We start from the raw sequence: 17,997 nt of genomic DNA, 5'->3' as shown, positions 1-17,997 counted from the left end.
TATTTTTTTTTTTTTTGTTTTTTTTTTTTTTCATTTTCTATGTCTTTTTTGCTTTTTTCTTTGTGTATTTTTATTTTAATAAATTTTTTTTGTTTAATTTAGTTTATTAATGTTAATTTTTTTATTTAATTATCAAATTTTCATAACACGGATCCCGGGTTTGAAGGATTAACCTGATTTGATGAATTAACCCGAATTTTTTTCTTTTTAATTAATAACATATATTAAAACTGTTTAGTGTTTCATTGTGCAGTTTACAATGAAACACTAAGTTGTTTTTTTTTTAATTTTTTCTATTTTATTTTATTTTATTTTGCTTTTTATGCCTTTATGCCTTAATCATCTATCTATGATATTTGTATTACATGATATATTTATACTATCTAACATAACTTAGGATAATATTAACTATATTATAAAAGGTACGGAAAAGTATTGTAACTTTTCTATATATTTTATGTTTTTGGTTGTTTTATTTTTTGTGTTTTTTTCTTTTTTTTGTTTTACAATTTTTTTCTAAGATTGTCTTTTTTTTTAATTTATATTTTTTAAAAAAAAATTATTGATTTTTTTAATATTGAACTAGTTGAAAATTTTGTTCTGCAATTTTTTTTTTAAAACATTATAAATTACTACAATATTTTTCTACATGGTTTTTTCTCCTTTTTTTATGATTTTTTTTCAAAATATTCTTTATTGATTTTATTTTTTTTATATGCTGGTTGAAAATGCTAGTTGAGAATTTTGCTTCCTATTTTTTTTAACCACTGTAGATTGTTACAATGTTTTCCCACATGTTTTTTGTTTTGCTATAGTGTTTTCCCATGTATTTATTTTCAAAATTATTTTTATCAATTTTTTTAATATTAAGTTGTTTGAGAATTCAGCTTTAACTTTTCCCATAAATTTTTTTCTATTGTTTAATTCTTTTTTTTCAAAACTCCCCTCTTCTTTTTTTGTGTTTTTTCGAAAGTGTTTTTGTTGATTTTATTTGTTTAATATAGAAGTGGTTGAGAATTTAGTTCTATATTTTTTAAAAAAAATATTGTGAATTGCTACGGTATTTCTCCACGTGATTTTTTTTAAAATTATCTTTGTTGATTTTATTTTTTATATTGAGCTGGTTGAGAATTTAATTTCGTAGTTTTTTTTCTTTAAAATATCGTGGATTGCTACAGTGTTCCCTGACATGATTTTTTTTTTTGTTATAATTTTTTTCAAAATTTTCTTTATCAATTTTATTATTTTTAATATTAAGTTGGTTAAGAATTACAACTGTAGACTTTCTCGTGAAATACTATAGATTGTTATAGTGTTTTCTTGTATAATTTTTTTCTTTTATTTTTGTTGATTTTATTTTTTTATATTAAACTGGTTGAGAATTTAACTTCATAATTTTTTTAAAAACCCTATAAATTACTATAGTGTTTTCTCACATGATTTTTTTATTATAATTTTTTTCTAAAATTTTCTTTGTTCATTTTATTTTTTAAATATTAAACTAGTTAAAAATTTAATTTTATAGTTTTTTTTAAATATTGTGAATTATAACAACTTTTCTCCATATAAATATTTTATTTATTTTTTCTGCAAACCCATAATAAGGTACAAGCATGCCACAAGCCCACATTATTCTTTAATGCCTTGCAAGTCAAGATTTTTATAGCCTTACTTATATAATTTATATATTTGTATATTTTTTTATTTAATAATTCATAAATTAAGTATTTTATTTTATTTAAAAATATCTCAAGTTTGAGGTTTTTATTAGAAGGCTTCCAAAGTTCTTTTACGTAATAAAAAAATTTTGTTTATTTTATAGAGAGAAAAGACGGTAAGCACTAGAATTCAATGGCAGTATAAGATATAAAAATCAATCCTAATATTGATTATACCATAGCACATATAGTTTATGTTGTAGGTGAGCCTCTAAAAACAAATCCATGAAATATAGCAACATAAATCAACCACGGAATAAATTTAACTTGCTCGAGTTTAAAAAAAATTGAATAATTTATAAAAATATCAAAAATTAATTTAAATACAATTATAAACTCAAATTCAACCCAACTATATCCATAAAAAAAAGAAAAAAGAATAAGCTCCTTCTCTGCATTCTAAACCAACTTGTTTTCTTTCTTCCCACTAGATGAAAAAAAACATCTTTCACTCTACAACAACATTTGTAAATGCTGTAGATCAAAAGAATCATCCAATGCAAAATCCAACTTCCAAGCCAATCTATTTTTGTTTGATGTGAGTTGGCAAATCTGGAAGCGAATAAACCAAAACAGGACACAGAAGCAACATAACGTATGAGATCGTGAGCCCTAATACAATCTATGAATGAAAAAATAACAGCTTCTAATAATTAACAGCTTATTATCCCATCAATAACTCGGAGCCAATAATTCTCAACCTAGAGAAGTCTCAGATGTGCAGTATCATTCAGGCGTTTAATCTGCCAACCTGTTTTCCAAGAGTGCTGCAACACAGTCACTGAAGAATCTTCTATGCAGATCTTGTGCATCATTACTGGGCTGCACCCCAGGAGGCCTGTGAGTAGACACTTGATAGGAATTGAATGCGTGAAAACGCCCACGCATGAAGAGACTGCGGAGGATGAGTTCCAGTTATTCAAATCAGGGAGCAAATGTTGGTGGCTGGGTTCCCTAAGAGAGACCTCATCCTCACCCTCGTGACTGCCTGTAGAAGTCACATGTTGTAGCCTACTCTTACCAGACTTTTTCCTTGTAAGGCCCTGTCGGTGCCTATGAAGAATATCCCAATGAGAAGGCAGTGGTAGAAGAGGCCCATCTCTGTCATGAGAGAACCCTTGGCTCTCAGTTTGATGGTGCATCAATAAACCTGATCTCAACTTTTCAGGCAGTCCCAGGACTGTTCCATTTAGGAACTGAACCATCCTAAATTCGACTTGCCTAAGTGATTCTCCAGATGGTGCACAGAAGTCAGGCTGAAAATTTTCGAGCAGGCTCTGAACTTCAGGTGTATATATTTCTGAACGGGAGCAACCCTCCCAAAGCCCCATACTCATCTCCATTAGTGCATCTGCTGGTCGTATTTGTTCCTCGGCGAAATTCATTTCCTGCAAGATTTTTATATCCGGAAAATTCACTCAACTGTATAACACAAGCTGTAGAGGAAAATACTCCTAGTGATACCAGAGCTGCTTTGACATTAGATGTAGAAGGCCCGTCTTAAACAGAGTTCCTCTTGAATGAAACAACTCAATATAATATCATTCTCCATTTGAAATCAACATGTTTTCTTTCTTCCCACAGCAGATAAGAAAAAAAAAATCTTCCTAGCCAATCTAGTGGTCACAACTCACAAACCGATGATGAGGGGATACATTATCATTGACAAGCAAACAAATACATTCAATAACTACAATCTATCGCTTTCATATTAAAAAATCAGATATAAAAGGATTGGCAGTTTGAGAAACGTGAGTGAAGATGCAAAGGAAAAAATTCTAGCATTTTCACAGCTGATGTACCTAGAAACAAAAACGAAATGCATTATGAAAATCATAAGTGAACAAACAAAATCAAAATTTCTAACCTTTTTCTTTCTCTATTTTTCTGGGGTTTTGTTTTGGCGAACAAAATCTCATCATTCCTGTCCGAATTTGATGCAGGAGCATAATAGAAAAAAAACGTTATTATGAAAAATGAAGGAGGGACAAATGGTGCTGAATAAGATTCAGGACAGCTGAAAATTCTCATAATAGGCTCTGATTTTAGGATTAACTTCGAAGGCAGAACATTATTAATTCTGCAGAAAACACTAGGCAATCCATTTATGAATTGAAGGCTACGCGTATCTGGTTTCCAATGCTTCAAACAGTGTGAATCAGAACTTCCTAGAGGGAGTGATCACGTTTAACTCTCTGGTGTGCAGGCAGTTGGGAAATACGAAACCTCTCCCAAACATTAATTTTAACTTGCATAATTCTATCTTTTATCTCAACAACCAGCGCATGAAACTTTGACAATTAAGCAGAATATCACATCAATTCTTGCCCAGTCTGAGTGGTCAGAGTTTGCTTCAATAAAATCAAAATCTATGACTAGAAACACATGATGACAGCCTTGGTAGAAAATCTTCCACCTTGAAGATTATATCACCTTCTAGTCACTAGCTAGTTTAAATTTCATGTCTAGATGAGATGTGTATGTTCTGTTATTTTCATAGCTTAGAGGTTTTGTTCCAGGTATAAATATCATGCTTGTTTACATCATTGTAGAGAGAGTTGAAGTTGAATAAAATCAAATTGAGCTTGTTCAGCTTGGATGTTAGTTTTGCATCTCTTTGCTGGATTCCATTAAGTTGTGAGCTATCTTGAACTCTAAATTCTAAGGTGTGGGATTTCTCTGTCCTTTGACTTTGCGAGTATAACCCTATTTATTCTCTAGAGTGGTGATTTTCTTTATCACTAACAAAGTGGAATATCCATCCTACAAACTAACCAGAATCTTCTTGAAATCCTCCCGCACCCCCACCAAAAACAGAATCCGTGCTTAATTCATTCTAAGTGGTGTTTGAATTCCATCCTCAGCACCTTCATTCCATCCATCTCCATCGTCTAAACTAACCAGAATGTCATTAGAACATTGCCTCCGTATTTTTCCGGTATCAAAATCATTGCTAGTTTAATCACTGATCAAAGCCGTAAATCTCAACCATTAAGTGCCTCTCTTTCTCTCTTCAGAAAACCTTCCTCAATCAATGACGGATTCCTCTAGGAATCAGCTCAAGTCTGGATCCCTCACTCAAAATAAATGAAAAACTAACCCTTTATTTCTCCTAAAATTACACATTTCACTATAATATTCCTAAGAAATATTCCGCTAACTTTTGAAAGGAATTGGATTGACAAATGATCACATGCAAGAACAAGCAATCAATCATGCTTTCAAAGACTATTAATTACATTTGAAGCAATCCCCTTTTACCATTAGAATCTTAATACAATGTTACCAATACTATTTACCCTTTGTTTGTCAGTAAGTATAATGTACAAACGTTGACACCCATTACCATACTTCTAGCTCTGATAATATTTACCTGGCAGACGGAGACAGCCATTGATCTAGCACGATTCAAGGGCGACGAGTAAACGGAATGGAAGCTGACCCTTTGAGAGTTGAAGAAGACAGCAAGAGCCCTGGCTTGTCGCTGCCCTTTGGGGGTCAATTCAGCCACGTGGCACCTTCCACCGACTAAATCAGGCCTCAGATCGAGCTCGCACTCTCCATGACTGATCAAAACCACCTCCAAAACACCAACCTCGTCATCGGTGGGGAAAGGAGGCGGGGGCGGGGGAGGGAGCGGCGCGAGGACGTTGTAAGGGTCCCACACCTTGATGGAAGGACCGAGCTTTGGGGTGCCTAGAGATGAGAGTTGAGGGGAGAGAGGCGATGCTGATGCGTAACAGGGCAGCATCTCTGGCTCTTGTTGTAGAACCTTGTTGTTTAAATTCTTGTTGTTTTCGATGATTCCTCTATCGTTAGGCTGTTCCAGGTCTTCTTCTGCGTCATCCTCGTCTTTCTCTTCTTCTTCTTCCTCGTCATCATCTTGAGTTGCTTGTGTGGACTGGGTGGAACCCATGATTATAAGTGATTCGATTCAATGGATTCAAGGGTGATTTCGATTTTGTGGACTGGGTGGAACCCATGATTATAAGTGATTCGATTCAGTGGATTCAAGGGTGATTTCGATTTGGATTTCGGAAATGCATTATTACAAAAACAGGTGAGAGAGTGAGAGACAGAGATCGATGATATGATGATATGGTGATGTTTAAGTGCTATTTTATGTTAGAAGCAATGAAAGTGATGCAAGAAGATTTTCAAGTAAAATTATTTATTTTTGTTCTATTTATTTTTATTTTTTTATTTAGTTTAATAAATTAAATATTATATTTGATAATTTTATTTTTATTCAATTTAAAACTCTTATAGTAACTCTATATGGTATTTTCTACTCATTTATAATATTTTATTTTAATGATAACTATGTTAATAATATTCTCATTAATAAATTAAAGATTAAATACAAATATAATATAAAAAATACTCAGAAAAAAAATAATATTAATTTAGATTGTATGAATATTTTTGATTACGAGTTTATTACTATGGTAAAGATAGGTTTATTTAAAAATTATAAAAATAAAACATATATTGATAAAAACAAGTTTGAAATTTACAATTCATTACCTTAGAAATTAATAGAATAAAAATAACTTATCAATTATTATTTTTATACAAATTTTAACATAAATAGATTGAAGTTAATATCTAAATTTTTTATACATCTATTAAGCCAAAGTAAAAAAAAAAGGTTAGATAGTCTTAATTTTCACGAGATTGAGACAATAACAATTTAAATTTAAAAATAAGTTTTTTTCAATTTGGAAGACTAATATAGGAGAATTTTTATAGAAATAATATTTGTTTTCTTAGTCATTTTTATCCTTACATGGTCTAAGAAAATATTCTCATACATAATGTTTTTAGTTTTTTTTTCCTATTTAGTTTGGAATATTAGATATTGTGCTTGATAATTTTATATTTTTATATAATCTCTAGAATAACACTATAACTATTTATTAGGATTTTTTTCTCTTTAACATATACTCGTGACTGTTGTAAACAGGGTTCTTTAACTTATATTTCAATAAATTATTTCTAAAGAGAAAGTTTTCAATAATAAAATATTGAGTTTAAATTTTCATATTTGGGAAATATTCATTAGAATTATGTGTTGATTATACTTGTAGTTTTTCTTATATTGTTAATATTTACATCATAAAAAAGTTGTTATACTTCATTCAAAAACTAACTCGAGAAAGGATACTAGATTATTAGATCAATTAAGTTGGATTTTTTATTAACCCTGTGTCGTTTAATTCTTTTAACAAATCATTGAAATTGATGCGGTCGAGTTTGGATAAGTATGATCAGGTTAATCAAATTTTATCAAATAAATATTTTTTTTAGTTAAACCAGCTTAAAATTTGATTCAAATCAAATTATAAATAACAAGTTTCTTACATCAGAAGGTATTTGATATTGTGGTGGGAACTGTGTTTTATTCCAATCACACTTTTTAATCGTTTAATAAGTATTTAAAACACAGGTTTTGAAGATGAATTCCTTTAAAAATTAAGTTTGTACCACTAATTTTGTGAAGCAAAAAATTACTGCTTTTCAATTAACTTTTGCCCGCCTGCTACAAGGGGAAGAAAATCTCAAGGGGCCACCCAATTTCTTGTTTGCTTCTTTTCTTCTCAGCTCAAGTAGAAATATTTCGTTGGCAATCATCATCTATACACTACCAAGTGGATTCGCTTGGCACTGTTTATGTGAATAGTGTCAAGTGAATTAATTCATGAGTTAGTATTCTCTTTATGTGAATAGTATTTTTTTAAAACTAGTGCAGTGAATTGATTTAATTTGTACTATTTACGTCACGTGAACGTGAATAATAATTTTTTTTTTGTTTTTTAAAATAGTTTAAGATGAATTAAATTTACTTGTATTATAATCTTAATTTTATTCCTGATAATATTTTTACCTAATTTTATTACATGCTTGAAAAATCATAGAAACTGTAATTTTTATCAGATGAATTTCATATGTAATGAAATTATAGATAATTTGATGAAACAATAAAAATTATTTTATATAAAATATGATTTATTTCATGATATAATAGCAATAGTTAAATATACAATATTTAAATTAAAAACTATAAATATTAATATATATTTTTTAAATTATTTTATAACCTCAATTTCAAAAGCATTTATAACTAAACACATAAAACTACTTTTTGTTCAACCTCAATTTCAACCACAGTTTTAACCAAGCATATATTTTTCCAAACCAACATTAACTAAAAATATTTTTTATAAAATAATTTTTTTCAAATCACAACTATAATAGCTACCACAATACCAAACATTACTTCAGATTTAAAACTACTATAGTAGATATCTTGAGCATATATAATCTGAATTGTTTTTTTTTTTAATTGGATTTTTAGAAAACATAAAATAAGCATTTTTATCTCATGAATGGCATGGGCCTTTAAATGATTTCTTCTCATGATCAATCCATCCAAATAAAAACTTGACGCCCGAGGCCTTTGTTGGTTTGGTTGTGGTTCGGAATCGAACGACACCGCATTCAAGGATAGTGGCTAGTTATGACTCAGTTCTTGTAGTTTTTTACCACTACTTAGTTAGAAATAATTAAAGAGTTCCTTGACTTCTATTGACCATCCTTAAGTTTGTAGTCTTTTTTTTTTAATACCTCTTTTTTTGGTAGTGGGATTTTTCAGTTTCACCCGATTCTCTCCTCTTTCAAGGAAAAAAAAAACAAGTTAAAAATAAAAATAATAAAATGACTAAATTAGAATAAATTTCAAATTACACAAATTAAATAAATAATTTAAAAAAATATAAAGATTAATTAATTATTCTAGTTAAACTAAAAAGTCAAAATTATAATTTACTGTTTAAATTATCATAAAAAAATAAAATGACCTCTTCAATCGAGTTTTATTTGATCAATGTCATGTCTAATTTAATTAGAAAAAAAGAAGGATCTAAATTAAGCTTCAAGTATTGAATTTTCCGAGTCAACTCACGGCGGCGAAGTTGAGCTGACACCACTATAACACTGTTCAAATCAAATTCATCCACCGTCAAACCACAAGCAAAGAGTCATCTAAATTTTGGGATCTTTTTATTCCTTCAGCACCGTTATCTGGAAAGCTGCCTCTATGTTTAGGATTAAATAAACATAGATTAATGATTAAAGCAGTTAATTATCAACAATATTATACTTATAATTACCATCAGCGTGAAGCTCCCTTAATGATCTAAGAATATTAATAATTAATACGTCTACATGGAATTTTATAAGCTTAGGATCATCGAGTTGTCTCCACAATCTTAATAAGATGACAACCCAGTTATCTCTCTAATGACCCAATTATTTGTAATTGTGACTTAGTTTAATAATAATATTATCCCTTTTCCCCTCTTTCCATGGCTTTGTCTTGAATTTTTTAGGTTAGGTGAGCTTCCATTGATAATGACAGTCGATGCACATCAAGACCCACCACCAGAACTGGTTTTCTTCTTAATTTTCCGATTGCTACTGTTTTGTGGTTGAAAAACACGCCAGTCAAATCCAAAACTAACCTATTAATTATTAGGCCGATTTAGTAGAAGTGCTCGGGTTTATTAGAAGGTATTTGAAAATATAGTTATAGTTATTTTGAAAGGTATTTTTTATTTGAAAAAATATTAAAATAATATATATTTTATTTTTTAAAAAATTATTTTTTATAGTAACACATTAAAATAATATAAAAATACTAAAAGATATTAATTTAAAATAAAAAAATATAAAATAAACATAACCTAAATACACAGCTCTAGCAATCATGGAGTGCAAGTCATGGCAAGGAAGCATTGAACGATGGGATAGGAAGTGCTAGTAAATATAATAACGAAAGGGCTATATTTACATTATTTAAAGCTTGTATTTTTGCTTTTGGCCATCTTTGAATTATATATATTCCCTGTACTCCAAACCCAACAAATTCCATTAATATTAGGGACGAAATATTTCTTTATATATATAAATAAAATAAAATATAATTTCCATGGATATATTAATTTAATTCAAATGTAGATGACTTTATTTAGGATCCGATCACTAAAGAATTTAGTTTTGTATTCAAAATAAATTAATTTAATTCAAAATGTAATGTTGAAAGGCACCCTTTTATGGTTGAATAAAGCTCGTAGGGCAGAGGCTATAGGGTAGTCTTTTTAAAAGTCCACTTTCACATAAAATCTGATCCAAGGGATATTAAATAAATATGATCGAAATGCATGGTCGGTCCAGCAATCAAGATTTCGTGAGAATCCGAATCATGTTGTTGACGCTACTCCCTTTCACATTTATTTTTATTATCACTGTTTACTCAGATCCATTCCCACAGCGCTACAGCTGGCTTAGAATTTCTCTTTACAACAAATTTTTTTTGAAATTAATATAATTAAGTTTCGACTTGGTCCAGTGATCTTGAATTTGATTAGGTTAATTTTTAAATTAATTTAAAATAAAATTCAATTTAAATTAAATTTCAAATGAACAGGTTGTCAAGTTTATTTCTAGATTGAGTTTAATACATTAAGTTTTAAATAAACCGATTATCAAATTCATTTTCAGATCAAATTTAATAAAAATAAATTAATATTTAGGATAAACAAAATTCAATCCCAATCTATATAGTAAATCACAAACTGATTCTCAATTTTCAACATTATGTAAAATTTGGTTCAAAATTCATTATGAGAACTTATTAATTTATTTCTTAATTTAGCATTAAGATTCAATTATTTAATTATGCTAACTAAAATTTTAGATTCAACTCCTTCCTTATCTGATAAAAATTAAATTCTCAATAACACAATAAATTAAATGAGATATAAAAAATAGCAACCTTCACATTTTCACTCACCATTTAACGCCATAATTATAAAATTTAGATTAGTTTAGCGATCAATTTAGAACTTGATTGATTTGAAATCTTAATCAATTCATACTTAACAAAATAACAAAATATAAAGAAAAGAATTAATTTAAATGAGCCGGTTAAAAACCCGTTAATGTTTTTCAAAAAGATGTGGTTTTAAATTTTTTTAATTTTTTTTAAAAATAACCTAAATCAAGCTTATTATATAAAAATTATTTCCCATTAACATATTTATTTTCTAACCTATTACTTGAAACTAATCTAGACTTGATCTTGAACCAAGTTTAGTAACCATGAAAAAAACCATAATTACTAATTCAAATAAAAAAACAACTATTTTACACAATGAGCCTTAGCATCTCAAATAAAAAGAGCCTTAGCATCTCAAATAAAAAGGTTTCTTCTAGAATCTGATTCTGAATGGTTCTTCTGAAATTGATGGTTTTGTTTTTAAGTGAAAGTTTACAATATAATATCCATTAAAAAATATGGTTAATATGGTAATTTTTAAAAAATGATGTTTTGATATTGAAGTCCTTCTCAATCATTTTTTAGAGATTTTTTTTACATGATATATAAAATGTCAGTTTTAATTAATAAAGTTTTTGATAATTTTCCAACTTTGATATTTTTTTTAATATTATAAGATATATTTTTATTAAAAAATAATATAAATCATATCTTGATACCTTACATAACAGTTTAAATTATTAGGTTCAAATGGTCCTTTGACATGATATCAGAGTCTTGATAACTAAGCGATCATAAGTTCGAATCTTACCATCTCTATTTATTTAATAAAAATTAAGTATAATATAATGTGGGTCTATACAAGTTTCAAACTCAAAAAACTTTAAACTATTAAATTGAGATTTAATATAATTCTTTGATAATTTTATTTAAATTATAATTATTAGATTTAATTTGAGAACAAACCTTATTTAAGATATAAATAATGAATTTAATGTCTCAATCTATACTATAATATTGTTTTGAATTTTTTTTCTTTTAAATTTATCCAACCACTTCGCCAAACCCTAGAGCTAGTAGAGTTTTTTTTTTTTTTTTGGTGAATAAATCCGCGATGAATTTGTATTTATCCCTTGTTTTATTTTGCGGTAATGATGCAACTAACACGAAATTAACACAAAGAAGCCATAGCTTCCTTCCATTGGAGAATCATTAAATAAGACAGGTCCTAGTGCCATAAGCCATGGTCATACTCTCTCTCTCTCTCTCTCTCTCTGCATGGAAATGTATCTGATATAACCACAACAACGGTTAATTTGCCTCCTCTCCCACTTCAACGCCAAGCCTTTCGATAGATCCATCAAAGCCTCCTTCTCTACGTCCAAGGTCTTTGCTGCAGACATGCCCAGATCCTATTTAGCCAGGTATTTGCTGTTTTAACCAAAACCTCTGCTTCTTCATCAGCACTAGCATGCCCTTAAACATTACTAGCCATGCCATTTTATCCCCTCGTTTTCTAATTATCTTCTGCTGAAAACTACAGAGGGCTCAAGTTTATTGCTGATGATGTGTTGAGGAAGCAAGGAAGAAATTATTCAACTGGTGGTTGCAGAAGGTAAGTTCATCATCTTCCCTAGCTTATTAATAGATCACTTATGACTCTAAAGTAGCTGCAAGTGATGTTTCTTGATATATATATATATGTATTCATGGCGCCTGATCATCTATTGCTGATCATCACCTTAATTAGTTAGTCATTTTTTTGAAAATTGCTTTTGAATTTCTAGTGGGAAAATTGCCGTCATTGAATATATGAATTTCATTAGCAAGATCCATTTATAATATTCTACTGATGGGATTTCATTTTTTTATATATAAAAAAACGTATTTAATGGATGTGTATGAATCTTATAATAAAAAAGAATTTCTTGAAATCATTTCGAAAAACTCTTGTAGTAAAATTGATTAATTCCTCGATCTTATTCCTCAGTTAACAGGTTTGCTCTTCAATCACTGTTTATTAACCTAGTTCATATATTAATTATTATTATTATTTTGTTAACGCTGCCAGTCTAGGTATCCCGGTGCGGTGAGGACGTGAGAAATATTTTAAAAATTATGAATAATTTATTCACGAGTGTACGTTGACTATTTTTAAGATATATATAGAAGTGTGCAGATTAATTCCAATGTGTGCTAGCTACAATTTCACTCAATTTATCCGTGGTTGTCATGCTTTTTCCGAGCATTAATTAATTTAAAATTTAAATAAAAAAATTACTTGAATTAATTTGTATGTTTATAAAAATAATTTAAAAATAATTTTGTTTCTGTTGATTTATTATGAACAAAAATAAATTTAAAAACTAGAATAAAATAAAATTACATCGAATTTAATAATTATAATCATCGCTATGTCAGTTTTAATTAATAAAGTTTTTGATAATTTTCCAACTTTGATTTTTTTTTTAATATTATAAGATATATTTTTATTAAAAAATAATATAAATCATATCTTGATACCTTACATAACAGTTTAAATTATTAGGTTCAAATGGTCCTTTGACATGATATCAGAGTCTTGATAACTAAACGATCATAAATTCGAATTTCATCATCTCTATTTATTTAATAAAAATTAAGTATAATATAATGTGGGTCTATACAAGTTTCAAACTCAAAAAACTTTAAACTATTAAATTGAGATTTAATATAATTCTTTGATAATTTTATTTAAATTATAATTATTAGATTTAATTTGAGAACAAACCTTATTTAAGATATAAATAATGAATTTAATGTCTCAATCTATACTATAATATTGTTTTGAATTTTTTTTCTTTTAAATTTATCCAACCACTTCGCCAAACCCTAGAGCTAGTAGAGTTTTTTTTTTTTTTTTGGTGAATAAATCCGCGATGAATTTGTATTTATCCCTTGTTTTATTTTGCGGTAATGATGCAACTAACACGAAATTAACACAAAGAAGCCATAGCTTCCTTCCATTGGAGAATCATTAAATAAGACAGGTCCTAGTGCCATAAGCCATGGTCATACTCTCTCTCTCTCTCTCTCTGCATGGAAATGTATCTGATATAACCACAACAACGGTTAATTTGCCTCCTCTCCCACTTCAACGCCAAGCCTTTCGATAGATCCATCAAAGCCTCCTTCTCTACGTCCAAGGTCTTTGCTGCAGACATGCCCAGATCCTATTTAGCCAGGTATTTGCTGTTTTAACCAAAACCTCTGCTTCTTCATCAGCACTAGCATGCCCTTAAACATTACTAGCCATGCCATTTTATCCCCTCGTTTTCTAATTATCTTCTGCTGAAAACTACAGAGGGCTCAAGTTTATTGCTGATGATGTGTTGAGGAAGCAAGGAAGAAATTATTCAACTGGTGGTTGCAGAAGGTAAGTTCATCATCTTCCCTAGCTTATTAATAGATCACTTATGACTCTAAAGTAGCTGCAAGTGATGTTTCTTGATATATATATATATGTATTCATGGCGCCTGATCATCTATTGCTGATCATCACCTTAATTAGTTAGTCATTTTTTTGAAAATTGCTTTTGAATTTCTAGTGGGAAAATTGCCGTCATTGAATATATGAATTTCATTAGCAAGATCCATTTATAATATTCTACTGATGGGATTTCATTTTTTTATATATAAAAAAACGTATTTAATGGATGTGTATGAATCTTATAATAAAAAAGAATTTCTTGAAATCATTTCGAAAAACTCTTGTAGTAAAATTGATTAATTCCTCGATCTTATTCCTCAGTTAACAGGTTTGCTCTTCAATCACTGTTTATTAACCTAGTTCATATATTAATTATTATTATTATTTTGTTAACGCTGCCAGTCTAGGTATCCCGGTGCGGTGAGGACGTGAGAAATATTTTAAAAATTATGAATAATTTATTCACGAGTGTACGTTGACTATTTTTAAGATATATATAGAAGTGTGCAGATTAATTCCAATGTGTGCTAGCTACAATTTCACTCAATTTATCCGTGGTTGTCATGCTTTTTCCGAGCATTAATTAATTTAAAATTTAAATAAAAAAATTACTTGAATTAATTTGTATGTTTATAAAAATAATTTTGTTTCTGTTGATTTATTATGAACAAAAATAAATTTAAAAACTAGAATAAAATAAAATTACATCGAATTTAATAATTATAATCATCGCACCCATTTAACATGACAACACAAAAGACATTTGGGCGCTTGAGGAAATATATGCATATAAACACAAATTAATTTAATAATTCAAGTGGAAGGGGTCTTGGGGGTTTCTCCATGTTGTAAGCATAAAGAGACAATCCCTTTACGGACCGGTAAGCATTATGAAATTGTTTGTTTTTATATTTAAAAAGAATTAAAAAAAACAATTTTATTTGCTTTAAATTAATTTTTTTATATCATTTTTATTTACTAATATTATAAATAAATTTTAAAAAATAAAAAAAATATTATTTTAATATATTTCTAAACAAAAAATACTTAAAATCTTTATTACTGTTTTAAACAAAACCAGAGTTGACTAGCAGCCTCCACCACGCCGGCAAGCTTTGGCAACATGATGTTTGCACAGAAAATTGCCATAAATGGTGCATCATTCCATGTTCTCATTCCGCTGATCTAGCTAGCCCACGACTTTTACAGCTCTTATGGCCAAAATGTCTGCCTAATCTTGTTGACAAATCCTTTCAAGAATACTGGTTGGCAAATTAGATGCAAGCTTGTATGATGGACATTTTTCTGCGCAAATATATATATATATATATAAAAACAAACCAGTTCATCCATGTAAATCAACCCGAAAATTTATCGATTCAAGACTTAACATGAATTGGGTATATTATTGGATTGGAATGATAATCAACCTGGATAAATTTAACTTTAACGCAATCAAATTCAATCCAAGTCTAGTTTAAACCCGGTAGAATAATTTAGATTTAATTGCATTGATTCACCTGCTTGTAAATTCACCAAACAAGCTCGCGATATAAGCCTTAAATCGCACATCATTGTATGTCAATATCAGAGCAATATTCAGTACAAAACACAAATTTGTATTAGCATATTGTTTATTGAGCTTTGCGCGCGCCCATTTTGTCTCCGAGCAGGCTAGAAGGCAAGGTGGCTTTAATAACAGGAGGTGCGAGTGGCATTGGTAAGACCACAGCCCACGAATTCATCAAGCATGGAGCACAAGTCATAATCGCTGACATGGATTCACAAATTGGTCCACAAGCTGCCAAAGAGCTGGGTCCTGCAGCCCACTTTGTCCAGTGCGACGTCACAGCGGAAGCTCAGGTGGAAAAGGCGGTGATGATTGCCATGGCAGACTACGGCAAACTTGACATCATGTACAACAACGCGGGGGTAGCAGGGCCATCTTTTCCACCGAGCATTGCAGACCTTGATCTAAATGAATTCGACAAGGTCATGCAAGTCAATGTCAGAGGCACAGTGGCGGGGATAAAGCACGCCGCACGAGCGATGATACCGGCAGGCTCAGGGTGTATTCTCTGCACGTGTAGTATCAGTGGACTCATCGGCGGGGCTGGCTCGCATTCCTACTCAGCGTCAAAATCTACAATCCCTGGGGTTGTCAAGTCTGTGGCCAGCGAGCTATGCAGGAATGGCATTAGGATCAACTGCATTTCACCGGGTCCGATTCCGACCCCACTCTCCTTGGCTCAGATAGGCCTGATTTATCCACGCGCCACCCAAGAACAGTTGGTTGAGATCGTGAATGGGCTAGGGCAGCTGGAGGGGGCTAAGTGTGAAGAAGCAGATGTGGCCGAAGCTGCTCTGTATTTGGCATCAGATGAAGCAAAGTACGTAACTGGGCATAACCTTGTTGTGGATGGAGGGTTCACCTGCTTTAAAAATCTTCCATTCCCTTCTCCTCATGAGATTCTGTAACTGATATCTTCCATTTTCACACCTTTTGGCTTGATCATCAATCAATTTGAGCTCTTCTTCTTCTTTCCTGGGAACCAGGTTTCAACTGTTAGGTCACATTAAACTTAAGTTATAGGTACAAGACTACATGAAAACCCATAGAGGCCATGATATAGTATAAATTTATGACCTCTTAAAAATCATTCATCCTAGAAGCCCAAACCATTATCATGAGATTCCAAGACATCGTTATATATTACTCGCTTACAAGTGCTGAATTTCGTTTTCTCGGCATTTTCTTAATGATACACAGAGATCCATAGAATCAGAAAATATTGGTAGTATTTGGTATTGTATCGTTATAGGGGTTAGTTTTTCAAAGTATTATTTATTTGAAAATATATTATTTTTTAAAATTGTTTGTTAATATCAATATATTTAAATAATTTAAAAATACAGAAAAAAATATTTTTTATTTTTTTAAAAAAAAAAACAGTTCAATCTCTATAAAAACAAATATTTAGAGACATGTGAGGGAAACTCAGGATTTTAAAAACTACCAAAAAAAGAAGATTTTTTTTATATAAATTATACCTACTTATCTTTAAATCATTAAACATACCAAATTGATTTAAGAATTTGCTTTCTTAGATTATTAAAAATTTATATCTTATCAGTTTATTTCTGTTGAAGTTTTTCATCGGCGTCATTTTATATATATATATATATATATATAGAAAAGTTTATCTCTGTTGAAGTTTTTCATCGGCATCGTTATATATATATATATATTAAATAATATAAGAAATCATGATATATTAATTATAACTAAAAGATATTAATATTTTATCATGAATTGCACAATATAGTCTATAGTGAAAAGGTTGATGCCTTTAAGTTTTTTTATTTTTGTTTTTAATTAATTATTTAATTTAATTTAGTTTGTTAATATTAAATTTTTTATTTAATTATCAAAATTTTATGAAATGAAATATTGAAATATCATTCGTTTTATGAGAAATTCGTTTTGCAAGATTATCAAAGATTTATATTTTATCAGTTAGAAAAGTCTATATGTATATATAGATATATATAAAAGAAATCATGATATATTAACTATAACAAAAAGATATCAATATTTTATCGGAGACTGTATAATGCAGTCCATAGTAAAAAGTTTGATGCCTTTAGGTTTTTTTTAGTTTTTGCTTTTTTAATTAATTTTTTTATTTAATTTAGTTTGTTAATATTAAATTTTTTATTTGGTTATCAAACTTTAATGACATGAAATATTAAGATATCATAAGAAATTTGTTTTGCAATATTATCAGACATCTATATCTTTTCAGTTAGAAAAGTTTATTTTTGTTAGAACCCCCCTCCACATACACACATATATTAAATAATATAAGAAATCATGATATATTACTATAATTGTAATTAAAAGACATTAATATTTTACTATAGATTGTATAATGGAGTCCATGGTGAAAATACTGATACCTTTTAGTTTT

General features: G+C 29.4%; 2 protein-coding genes across 4 annotated transcripts; one reads left to right on the top strand and one right to left on the bottom strand.

The window, feature by feature from the left end:
- Positions 1-2,084: 2,084 nt before the first annotated feature.
- Positions 2,085-5,828, bottom strand: LOC105125836 (uncharacterized). Of its 2 annotated transcripts, none has more exons than XM_011026479.1 (3): positions 5,735-5,828; positions 5,092-5,667; positions 2,085-3,106 (listed from the first exon to the last, which is right to left on the bottom strand). In XM_011026479.1, exons 2-3 carry the CDS (start codon positions 5,632-5,634, stop codon positions 2,420-2,422), a joined length of 1,230 nt encoding a protein of 409 aa, XP_011024781.1. In that variant the 5' UTR covers positions 5,635-5,667; positions 5,735-5,828; the 3' UTR covers positions 2,085-2,419. The 2 variants fall into 2 exon arrangements, with proteins under 2 accessions (XP_011024781.1, XP_011024780.1); XM_011026478.1 differs by having other exon boundaries at positions 5,092-5,678; positions 5,746-5,814.
- Positions 5,829-11,693: 5,865 nt separating this feature from the next.
- LOC105125835 (zerumbone synthase-like) lies at positions 11,694-16,570 on the top strand. 2 transcript variants are annotated; one of them, XM_011026477.1, is made up of 3 exons: positions 11,694-11,981; positions 12,101-12,172; positions 15,700-16,570. In XM_011026477.1, exons 1-3 carry the CDS (start codon positions 11,959-11,961, stop codon positions 16,502-16,504), a joined length of 900 nt encoding a protein of 299 aa, XP_011024779.1. In that variant the 5' UTR covers positions 11,694-11,958; the 3' UTR covers positions 16,505-16,570. The 2 variants fall into 2 exon arrangements, with proteins under 2 accessions (XP_011024779.1, XP_011024778.1); XM_011026476.1 differs by lacking the exons at positions 11,694-11,981; positions 12,101-12,172 and adding exons at positions 13,504-13,781; positions 13,901-13,972.
- The last annotated feature ends 1,427 nt before the right edge of the window (positions 16,571-17,997 follow it).

Source organism: Populus euphratica, unplaced genomic scaffold, assembly GCF_000495115.2.
Source record: "Populus euphratica unplaced genomic scaffold, PopEup_1.0 scaffold58.1, whole genome shotgun sequence".
Classification (NCBI taxonomy): domain Eukaryota; kingdom Viridiplantae; phylum Streptophyta; class Magnoliopsida; order Malpighiales; family Salicaceae; genus Populus; species Populus euphratica.
Note: the sequence above shows the minus strand (reverse complement) of the source record. Positions and strands in the feature narration are given on the sequence as shown.